This window comes from Microplitis demolitor, chromosome 9 (genome assembly GCF_026212275.2).
Source record: "Microplitis demolitor isolate Queensland-Clemson2020A chromosome 9, iyMicDemo2.1a, whole genome shotgun sequence".
Taxonomy (NCBI): domain Eukaryota; kingdom Metazoa; phylum Arthropoda; class Insecta; order Hymenoptera; family Braconidae; genus Microplitis; species Microplitis demolitor.
Genome location: NC_068553.1, coordinates 14,701,042 through 14,713,575, shown reverse-complemented (window position 1 = coordinate 14,713,575; position 12,534 = coordinate 14,701,042). Strand labels below are relative to the sequence as shown.

Below are 12,534 nucleotides of genomic sequence, written 5' to 3'. Positions count from 1 at the left end.
GTTAGAATGAAAACAAAGGAAGGCATAATATTTTGAGAAAAGAGTCTAATTTTGATCTACAGGTGACCAAAACTAGACAAAATTATTGAAAACAAGTCTGAAAATAATCTAAATAAGGAATGACCATAAAATTTCGAAAACATCTACTTCCAAAATGATACATATAATTTGAAATCAGTTGCTTTTCCAGCCAACATAGTAATGTCTGGGAAAATGGTGACTTTTAAACACCCCAAGGTTCGTGGCGTATTTATTTTCTCCATTAAAATGGCTATCTATCGTCTCATCCTCACTCATTGTAGCAATGAGTTCTAACATGTAACAGCAAATAATCCTAGTGACGTCAAAGGTTTGCTGTAAGTAGTATACAGTGCAGCTATATGTATATATATTTTTCTACTTCAGCGGCGTAGCCTTATAAGAATCCAGTATATTTGCGCTTCGAATTTTCAAAAATTAATTACGTCTTATTTTTTATAGATACAAAAAAAATTTCTAATATTTTTTTATGTGATTTTTTTTGCTCTACAAATTTTGTTTGAAAGATTTTCACGAATTTTTTGTTGTTTATGAAATATTTGGAAAAATCTGTTTTAGGGGGTGTTTTTAATTTTTTTTCATTAACCCTTAGGGTGATAATGTTTTTATTTTAGGGCTGATTGTGGGTGACATCATAGTCCTTCAACCAAATTTGAACCAATTTTCGAGAAATGTCTCCCATTTCGGAGTTTCGACTGGACTAATATATAACCTTTTAGTTCTGAAAAATTTCCTAAAGCCAAAGGGCGTATAAAAATATGAGTCTTTTTGGAATTAGTAACGCGATATAGATTCACAGAAAAAAAGTATTTCTTGGTGTAAAAAATTTTTACTTGTCCTAAGAAATTTTTTCCATTATAAATTGAAAAAGGAAAATTTTCCGAAAACGAGAAAAATTTATCTAGTCCTTAGAAAATTTTTGTTTTCATTTCATACTGAAAAATTTTTCTTGCCCCAACAAATCTGTATTATGTATATAGATACTCATCAATTTTTATTGAATTTCATGTTTGGACTTTCGGCTTTCGGCAACAGTTTGTTGTAGGCCATAACATGCTGGTAAAACCAGTTTCATAGACCCGATGAGATTATTTGAATTCTGCTGAAAGCGAAAGGAGGGACAGAAAAAGAAAAAAAATGGTATAAGTAATTCACCGGTTCCCGTTAAGAGGGTTACCTTAGTATTGAGATAGGCCACAGTATTTACCGTTAGCTCATGACTTAATAATTTATATTCCTAACTCGTTTGTCAAACTACTGATACATGTAATGTATTTGATTATTTCTAACACTTACACTTTCTAAACCTAAAAATAAACAATACTTCTATTTAAAAAAAAAAAAAAACAGTATGGTCCAGTTGATGAATGTTATTTCATTTTTGAATACATAATTGAGGTTTTAAGAATAATGAGTCAAAAAAAATACTCATTTGATTGATTACTTCTAGGCTAATTATCATTTGGTTAAATTCTGCAGTAAGGAGAGGTTCAAAAATATGATCGTTCATCTACTGGTTCCGTCACGTTGTAACTATTTTATTAATTACTATTTTCAGTGATTTAAAATTATATTCGATCAATATTACCTCTCAACTCATATTTCTGCGCGAGTCCCGACAGTTACGGTGTCTATTGGATCTCTCGGTGTCTTCTGTCAACCGTAGAAATTTAACTAATCGATATTTTTACTTGAAAATTTTTAGAGACATCGTAAAAATTTCTTTATAAAAATTAGTATCCATTTTTTTCTAAATTTAAATTTTGAATAATAAAAAAATGTGGAAAAGAACTTCGTTAATTTTTAATATTTCTAACTAAATCTTGTAGCAAATTATTAGGGAATAAATTGTTTTGGATATGAATCCATACAAAAGTTGAATATTCAAAAAAATATTTTTTAGTCAATAAAATAAAAAATTCCAAAAGTCAAGAAAAAAAGTAATTGGTTTTTTGTAAATATCTCCGTAAATATTGAATTATTCAACAAATTGCAAGAGACCTTTTTTGTAGCGTTTTAAATTCTCTACAAAAAAATTTTTTTGTAGTTTTTCAAAAAACCTCATAGTTACCGAGATATTTAGAGTTTAAAGTTCTGGAAATTTGGAGTTTCAATTTCGGATCTTCTGGACCCCATGTAAAATTCGGGTTAATATGGGACATTTTGACGCTCATGTATCTATTTATAAATTTAAAAAAAATAACAATCAGCAGACAAGTTTACAGACTGGTCTATTAAAATAATAGAATAGACATTTATTATTAAATTTCGTAAATGACTGAGACATTGAAAAGCCCGTTAAAGTGACAAGGAGATGTCACATATAATCCTTGATCCTAATGAGGGGTTACTCGTGCCAATTGGCGTTTTAACCGAGAGCAAACTTAAATACGATACTAATAAATTATAATCTCATAAAAAATACAACCAATAAATAACTTCCCGGGAAAAAATGTTTTTATAAAATTTTATACTGAAAATGGCTGAGTAAAATTTTATAAAAATTTATGAAGTTTTGTAAAATTTTACCAGGCCATTTTTAGTATACAATTTTTTATGACTACATTTTATAAATTTTGCAAAAACATTTTTTCCCAGATTTGAATGTTTAAATTTTTAATAAATTAATTTTAAAAGTTGGTTAAAATTTACAATAGTCCAATACATATACATATATATTTGTAGAAAAATAGGATAATAAAAATAAAGAGGGAGAGAGAGTGAGAAAGAGAGTGATGTTATAGCAACAGCATTTAAGAACAGTGGTGAGGCATAATTCGCGCAAGCGCTCAAGTCCGCGATATATCCTGGCGCGGTAAACTCACTCGCGCGTTGTACAGCATGCCATACACAACCACTATCCACGGTTAGCTCTTTTTTTACTACACGTGACCACGCCGTCTTATTAATCACACATGAGAAGTAACAAACAACAGACTTTATAACTGAATGAGAAACAGGTGACGACTGGTAGAGTAAAGAGTTTAACGATTTATATATATATATATATATATGTATATATATCTTATATATATATACATATATTTTTATTTTAATTAATGCAATTCTTGCTCTGTGGATAGTGACGTGCCTCGGCCATCAAGTGTCAGTGATCGTGCTCATGTTAAAAGACAGAAAAAAATAAACTGTAAAGTGTTAATTAACAATAATTAATAATAATAATAAAATTTAATAAAGTGAGGTGTGTTTTCATTTGACTGGGTAATGATAGACAGGCAAGTGGAAACCTGGTGTGTACAAACAATGACTGTCCAAGAGTTGAAACCCCGTGGGGGTGCTGAAGGTCAACCTAGAACAGGGGACATTCTTTCACCGCCGGAAGTCCCAGAAAATGATAAAGATTCCTTGTATCGAGAGGTCTATCCTCCTCAGGACAGTGAAAACCTTTTGGGGCGGGTGTTAGCTGGTAAGAATTTAAAATTTTATTTCGCTGAATGAATTATAAAAAAAATTGGCTAAAATGATAGAGAATTTGAAATTCGGAAATAGTAAGTACTCGCGTATTTGGCGGGCGCGGCGTACGCGGAGGCGGCAGTTTCACTTTCCAGCGTTGGAATGTAGGTCGAGGGACCCAGTACGAGGCTAGTTCGTTGCCCCTCGACGGCCTTCCACTCGGCGGTTGGTTATTTTTCTCCCTCCTCTTAATTTTCGCATGTGGCCAAGCTAGTTCTAGCCTAGATAGCGCAAGCGAGGAAATATCGCTTCACACCATACTTCTCCCACTCGAAACTCCCAATTTGCTCACTCTACACTCTACACTACACCCGATGCCTGGTACTCCCACTCCGTGCAATTCTTTTCTCCTATTATTGTATGTGTCCACAGAAATACACACACACGTGTTATGTGTGGACGTATGTGTCATGTACCCCACTCTGAGTGTCCCATTGGCCTGAGAGTCATGGCACGAAAGTGGGTCGGTGGGGCCTTGGCGCGAAGCTAGTTCATTCACCCTGCTCGACCCGTAACTGGGGCAAGATGAAATTAACTGACGTTGTTGTCTCTCTCTACAGTGGTTTAGTCGCAACCGGCGCACAACTCGCTCGCTCACTGTATAATAACGACTCGCGGCCAATCCATGACGGTACTGAGTTCAACAAACTCTAACTGGGACTCCTAACCCCCCACCTCACCCCACCTCCCACAACATTTACTCTTGTCTTTCCCTTCTTGTCCCGATACGAGCAACCTCCCCACTCGTATTACACATCGAAGGTCACGATACACTAGTTAAGTACAGTGGACGCAATGATTACTATCATCACTATCGATTCCTTTCGATATTTTTTATACACTCTCGTCTATTATTTTAAACCGATAGTCCCACAGTTACGCAATCAACCACTCCAATATAATTAATATTATTATTATTATCATTATTATTTATGTTGTTTTTTGTGTTACTCCCCGAGAGAAAGTAAGATTGTGATATTAATCGAACGATCACTCTCACTCTTCCCTCTCTACTCTACTCTTAATTCACCTTTCTCTGAGTAATATTATGGCTAAGTGAAAAAAAATGCTTTCACCAGCACGTCATCTTAACCTCTCATTTCCTCACTCTTACAACCTTACATTAGGGCACTGACCTACCACACTACCATTTTATTATATATTAGAATGCTATCAAACTGAAAGATACCATGCAAATCATCACTAAGATTTACTTTGTCATTTATTGATAATGTCTTATATAATTTTTTTAACGTTGTGTTTAAATACACAATCTATTACTACATATATGTATGTGTAATATTATCGGCTATCACAGTTATTAATTAATCAAATTTATTTTAATTTGTTAAACGGTTACGTAAATTAATTTTCACTATTTTATCTTATCATTAAAAAATATAAAGAAATGGGGATTGAAATTTCTTAATAAAAAAAAATATATAAATTAAAAATTAATATTTCATTTATATTACAACAATTGAAATTTAATAATCGGTAGTGAGTAAATTTAATGAAAAATTATTGACTGTTAATAATTTGCACACATTGCTATTAATTTTTTAAATAATTATTCAAGTGTTAATATCTTTTATATTATAAATCATTAAACTCAAAATTTATGAAATATTTTCAGTTGATATAAATTTGAGGTCTATGGAAGAATATTCCAGCTAAATGTCAGTAGAAACAGTAAATAATTATATTTTTATGCTAAGAAGGTCCTTTAGTATAATGGCCTGAAAAAAAAGATGATTTTTGAGAATTTTTTTAAAGAAAACTACTGCATGTAATGTTCAGATGGTTTAAGGATATATTTGTGGATATATAATGAATGCAAGATTAAATTTTTGGACCAAAAAATTCAAAATTCACCGAGTTATTCACAATCTCCCGCGCAAAAAAAGTCCCGCTGCAGTGATAGCGACCTGCGCAGTACCGGAAATCAAAAAACCATAGTTTATTAAACTAGAAGGTATTTTCTGTACCATGACCCTTGGGCTGAGAAAAAAATTGAAATTTAAAAAATGGCGGGTTTTTTTTAAAAAATTTAAATTTCGCGCGAAAATTTGATGATTTTTGGCCTGGCAAAATTACATTTTTGGTTCGATCGAAAAACTGGAGGTGCATGGTACGTAGAAACATTCATAAAAGACACTGCAATTCAAATCAAATCGATCGGATGATTTGTCTTCGAGTTATAGATGCATCAATTTTGAAAAATAGATTTTTGAGAACCGATTAGCGGCTGTTCCAGATGGCTGTAACTCAAAAAAATTATTCGATATGCACTAGAGGTTGTAGTGTTATTTTTGAAGGTATAGACTATCAAAATTTCACACTAGTGGTCTCCCTTAATATGCAAAATTATTTCATTTGAAGATATGAAAATCACATCCAACAATAAGAATGGAAAGTAAATTGCACGAAATTAATTGACTTAATAAGGATTTAAAGGTTAGTTCAAAATAAAGTCATAAAAATTTAAATTTCCTCATAGAATATGAATTTTCATTACTTCTGCCAAATATAAAGTAATAGTCATAGGAACAGTAAAACAAAAAAAATTGAAACCTGTCTACTTTGAAATTCATTTTACAAAATAAATGTCTGACTCCACTTAAAAATTTTCTAAAAATAAAACCGTGGATATGAATTTTTTAGTATTTTCAAAATAAAAAATAGCTACAATTTCTAAATCAATCCTCCAATTTTGCTCATTTTTGAACCTTAACATAATCAAAGTAATGATAAAGAACAACGTAAATAAAAATTTAATTATGATCCGATAAATTCTGCGAGCGCAATTGTGATAAATCGGATACATATATAAATATACATATATATATATATATATATATATATTTATACTTTTGACTCGATGGTATTTTTTGAATTTAATACCAAAATTTTTTCAAAACCGCACTAAGAAATTCTCTGCAAAAAGAAAAATAAAAAAAAATATATCTTACGAATGTTTTATATATTCCAGGCGTCCATCAAAGAGTTAATAATAGTTTTTTATTCTTTCTTATTTCTTAACTTTCACTAAAAAATATTTAAACCCACGCGTGACTCCTGAAAGAATTTATAGATGAGACGCTACCGATAAAAAAAAGTACAAGTGTTAAAATTTCGTGAGTTATTTACTCAAATAATTTTTTTTTTTTTTTTAAATTCTCTGTCACTCTCTCCCCCTGGGTATTTTCTAATTGCGTGATGCTGACGCTGACGACTGGCTAACCTCAAAACCGAGTCGCGGGCAATGGCCTAGCTCCTCCCGGTCTCCGTTGACCTCGATCGGATACGCTCATAGTCGCTGAGAGTGTTTACCCCACCGTTTTATAATACTATAGTAATGTTAAACTCTATTCGGGGTCAAACTATGGCTAAATCTCCTTGGTATTATGTATAAACTCAATTTTGTTGTGTAAATATAAATAAATATACTTATATGCAGGGGACAGGGGGGGAAACGGGGTACTTTATAAAGACAAAACTTTTTTCTTTAAATAGTTATCAAGAATTCAAAAATCACTTTTGTAAATATAATAAAGCATTATTTTGATTTTTTTTGTTAAACTTTTTCAAAAATCGAGTGTCTGTCAAAAAATGGTAATGACTTTTATTTTATGATAAAAAATATGAAAAAATTTTTTTCACCTTTTTTTGGGGATACTCCATTTTGCCCGCGAAAATGAAATTTTTTTTCGAAACGGTAACTGAAAATTTATTTTAAATATTTATGTATATATTAGAGTGGTTAAAAATGAAATTTTCTGACGTCATATAAAAAGCTTCTTTTTAGTGAGAAAATACGTAGGGAATTTGGTTTTTTTTTTTAAATAAAAAGAACACGTGCCGAAGGACGATCAAAGTTCATTTTTCGATACAATCGTGTTTTTTTTTAAATATCTCATGAAATATGCAGATTAAAGGAAAAAGTCATAGGAACAATTTTGTAGGAAATTAAATTCTTGACAAATAAGGTCTTCTTCATTTTTTTTATAAAATGCATATTTATGAAGATATTTTGAAAAAACTTTTTAGATCTTATCAATTGAGCATTTTAAGGATTACGAATGTTGAAAATAACGTTTTTTCTTAAATATAGACAAATTCGTAACTCGTGACCTATCAATCATTAATGCTTGTTATAATTTCTATATGCTTAGAAAAATATTATTTTTAAAATTTGCAATCCTCAAAACGCTCAATTGATAAGATCTAAAAAAGCGCATTTTTAAAAATATCTCTATAAATACACATTTTATGAAGAAAATGACCATGACCTTTTTTGTCAAGAATTTAATTTTCAACAAAATTGTTCCTATGATTTTTTCCTTTAATCTGCATATTTTATGAGATATTTAAAAAAAACGAGGATTGTATTGAAAAATGTACTTCGATCGTCCTGTGGCACGTGTTCTTTTTAAATAAAAAGAAAAATCCGAATCCCCTATGTATTTTTTCACTGAAAATAAGCTTTTTATGGGGCGTTTGAGAAAATTTAATTTTTAACGACCACCCTACTGTATGTATATATATATTTAATACTTAACAACACACAAATAAAAATAAGTTCTTGATGTAATCCCTTATTATTTCAAAATTAAAAAAGAAAAAAAAAGTAGTCCTCTCAGTTTCTTATTCCCTTTCTTCAAGTCCCTCACTCATATCAAGGTGAACAACCTCTAACCGTGTCGGGTGCTGTTATCTCGTGCTCTCAGTCGCTTATCGGACGATTCTTTCGTGCCAAGACCACGTTACAAAAATACTCGAGTATTTAAGGTTTATTTTTTCACAATATTTTTTATTTTCATTTTTATCTCATTTAATAATATTTATTTAATATACAATACATCAGTTATTATCATTCATTTAATTAAATTTATAAATTATTAAAGTAGATTAAAAAAAAAAATTCAAAAAATTTCTTTTGTCCATTTAATATAAAAGTTTTTTTATCGGAACTAATGGGTACGAAAGTAAAAGTGGTCTAGAGTTACTGGACCTCTGAGCCAAGAATGACGCGTCCAAATGCCAGTGAAAGGGAGAAGACACTATTAAATAATTTTATTGCCTTTCACTTATATACATTTTATAATATATTTATTTTGTATTTATAAAAAAACATTTAACCAAATTTTTTCATATTTTTTTTTATAAAAGTATTTAAATATATTATTAATGAATAAAATATATGAGACGTCGAGAATTTAGTGACAGATATCAATTCAAAAATAATCATCCACTTGAAAAAAATACGTATATATATATATATATATATATATATATATATATATATATATATATATATATATATATGTTTGATAGGTCAAAGAGGACAATGACCTCTGACCCAGCGAATGAGCCTGGAATCGTCGATCTCATCGACCTAGCCTCGCCCGGTACTAAGTATATACCATCATTGCAGTCAATATATTGCTTTGATCCAGATATTATATTTGTCTGTAAGATCCAGCTGCTCTAATCTCTAACTTCTATTTAAAACTTATATTAATTTCTAAACTATAAATAATTTTTAAATCTATTACGTAAACACACAATATTTAATTATTTTTTTTTAACTAAATCTAATATATATATATATATATATATATATATATATATGTATATATAGTTGATATCTTCCCCTGGGAAGAAAACTGGCCTAGTTTAAACAACTAGCACACTGCCCGGTGAACGAACTCATGACCTCGAAGCGCGGGCACAGTCGATGAGCTTTTCCACCCTCTTGCACACATCCCCAATCACTACAATCCTACCTACTTGTGTTCTACTCATATTTTTTACGCTTTACTTGAACAATATTTTCCTCAATTACTTATTTTTCCTTCAATTTTATATTTTCAACTCAATAAATAAACTTGACAATTTTATTGTGCTCTTGGCACTTGAAAGTATAACAATAACTAAAGTAATTCCAGAAGTATATATATTTTATTCAACTTTAACAAATATATATTGTATACATACAGTTTCAAAAGACATTTATAGCTCATGAATTTGTTTTTTTTTAAGCTGAACTTTTTTAATTTCAAAACTATTTTTATAGAGAAGTAAGGGGCAATACGATCAGCTTGATTTTATTAATTTGTATTAAACTCATCCGAAAATTTTATCACGATCGTCTAAAATATTTTGACTTTATTTGGAAGGTTTTAAAAATTTTAAAAAGGGGAGGGAAATTTTAGACCCAACTTACCCTGGTCGTTGATTTGCATTAGTGAGCAATTTGTCCCTTCATAAACATGAAATTTAAAAACATATTTTTTGGAGGCCATTAAAAAAAACACCCCCCCCCCCTTCCTATTTTTTCAAACTGACGACTGGAAATTTTTTTTAAACAGAAAATCTTTAAATATAGTGACCATTTTTTTTGCATAAGTGAAATTGTAAAATATGACTCAGATAATAACAAACCATCTGTTAGAAAGTAAATAACGAGAAAGGTCTCACACTTAAATTTCACGAGTTTTTTTTTTCATTTAGTTAGGGATTAATATAACTTTAAATTCCAGAGGATGGTAAGGTTTCAAAAATAGACCTAGGCCATGAAAAAATTTTACTCTTAATCTTTTTATTACTGAAGGTCAGAAAAAGTACAGGAAAGAATTTTTTCGATTCGTAAATTAACTCCAAAATATTAAAATTATTTTTCCAAGCCCATCGTCCTACATAAGTACAGTTGAGTTAACTTCTCAATGTTACCCTTTTTTTTCATTTATTACTAAAACCCGATTCATCCTTTCTTTTTAAATACCGTTATGGGTAAAAATATACGGGTTGTTAAAACTTTAACCGTAAGTCTAGAGAAAATACTATTTTTTTCTATCGCGTGTCTACCGTTAGAACTATAACAGCATAAATTTTATAAAACGAAAGAAATTTACTGCAACAAAAAAAATTTAAGGGTTTACTGCAATGTAACTCTTTCACCTTTCTTTAAAATAGTGTTATAAACCTTTCTACCTTTTTTTTTTAAATTGTAAATCAGAAATTTTTAGAAAAACAAAAAATTGAAATATTTTAACAAATAAAAATTTGTAAGCTACAGTAAAAAATTGGGTGTGAATTTGGATTTTATTTGTATTCGAATTTACTTCGTTATTCGGAGTTCCGGAGTTAGAAAAAAATTTACTCCGTATAAATAAGTTTTTTTTTCAACGGAGTGATTTCGGAGTGATCTGAATTTTACTTAAATCTGCATTTACTTCAATTCAGAGGTTTAATATTAAAATAAACTTCCCTTTGGAGTAAATTTCACTTTGGGGATTAAATAAATAAATAATAATCTGCTTCAAATTTACTCCAGATTTAATCCGTATTCGATCTTCAAACTTTTAATTAATTAAACAGGGCGCAAACAGAAAATCAATTTCATTAAACAAATAAATAAAAGACAATAATAGCCCTAAGATATAAATTTATATGTCTTTAAACAGTAAATTTATAGTTCCAGTAATTAAATACTCATATATTTATTTTTAAAGTTATTTCTAATTAGAGTAATTGGAAAAGAAAAAAAAATATATGTATACATTAATTTAATAATGAATATTTTTGATTGTCATTACATTTTTCTAAAAGTTCATTGAACTTACAACAATTAGGTATTACTTTCATATTTCCATATTACACTTAATTACCTCTTGATTAACTTTTTCTAGAAATTAATTACATTGTATTAATTAACCATGATAAATAGATATTTTTATTTTATTTAAGTCATTGATTTTCTTTAGTGTAATATAATTCATGATATATTCATGTTTATACATGAATAAAAAATTATTTTTGAATTTTGAAAATAAGGTGGAAGGGCAAGACGAGCTCCCTAAAATTTTTTATAGATTTCGTAAGAGGCAAAATGAGCCCTCAGGGCAATATTGACGTCATGAAAAAATTTGGGCCACCCAAAATTAGTGAAGGAAAATTTTAAATTTTTAAATCAGACATATATATTTTTATATGAATGATTTAGTAAAAATTTTTATGATTCATGATCAAAAATCAATGCATTGATAAAATTTATTTTTTTCAATTTACGTTCTTTGAAGCAAAATTTCATATCAAGAATTTTTTATCGAGAGTAAAAAAATAAATCTTAAGAATCTTTTGAAAAAGAATTTTTTTTTTTTTTTTTTTTTTTTTTTTTTTTTTTTGAGAAAAATTTATTTTGTTTAGCGATTGAAGTAAAGTTAAAATCGGTAAAAGCAGTCATCATAGGATCAATTTTTTTTTACGCGGCGCATTTTGTCCCGTATTTTGAACTTTTTTTTATAAACGGGTCATATTGATACCGAGTATTTATTTGAGGACTAAAAAAGTACAAACACTCATAAAATTTTTTTTCCTAGTGGGCTTGTTTAGTTTCCCTCTGAGTCAAATTTTACTAATTGAAAAAAAAATTTTTTGAACGCGAATGGAGCACAAAATTTTTGCCTGAGGTGTGCAAAAATCTTGAATTTCAAACTCGAGTTAAAAAACAAATTCTACTTTAGTCCTGAAAAGCCTCAATTCCTTTGAAGTTTTATTTGCCGCCCAACTTTACTTTAGTACTCAAAATCTTCAATGAGAACTATGAGGCCTAAATAAGAATAATTTATCGGTTTTAAATTATAAGTAAGACCTCAAAATCCTTAACGAATCAAAAGTTATATTTCGGGCTTTGAAAAATTTTAGATAGAAAAGGAAGAAAGAAAGTCGACGATTGAAACTTTTGAAATTAAAATGGAGATAAAATTATTCCTTTGTTTTGAGTATTTTGAGACTAATCCAGATTATGTCATTCCGGTTTAGTCCTCAAAGTGGTAAAATGGGTCGTAACGACTACTTTGAGGACTAAACTAGGATAATTTTCTACTGTTGTCAATCTTAAAATTCAAAATTGATCCTCAAAAACCTCATTGAGAATTTTGAGACTTCCGAATTTTTTTTCCTTGACGAGGCCTGCATATCAACCATAGTTAATATTTAATTAGAAAACCCGTTTGA

The 12,534-nt window shown here is 29.4% G+C and overlaps 1 protein-coding gene across 2 annotated transcripts in view; it reads left to right on the top strand.

Moving 5' to 3' along the window:
• Positions 1-12,534, top strand: part of LOC103571570 (nuclear hormone receptor E75) — a 124,606-nt gene that overhangs the window by 61,512 nt on the left and 50,560 nt on the right. Inside the window, exon 1 of one of the 2 annotated variants that reach the window (XM_008549776.3) lies at positions 2,838-3,466. The exons of the other annotated variant lie outside the window; for it this stretch is intronic. Within the exon in view, the coding sequence (XP_008547998.1) occupies positions 3,265-3,466 (202 nt within the window). The 5' untranslated portion in view covers positions 2,838-3,264. Of the gene's footprint in view, positions 1-2,837; positions 3,467-12,534 lie in introns of those variants that run through there. 2 annotated transcript variants of the gene reach the window in all.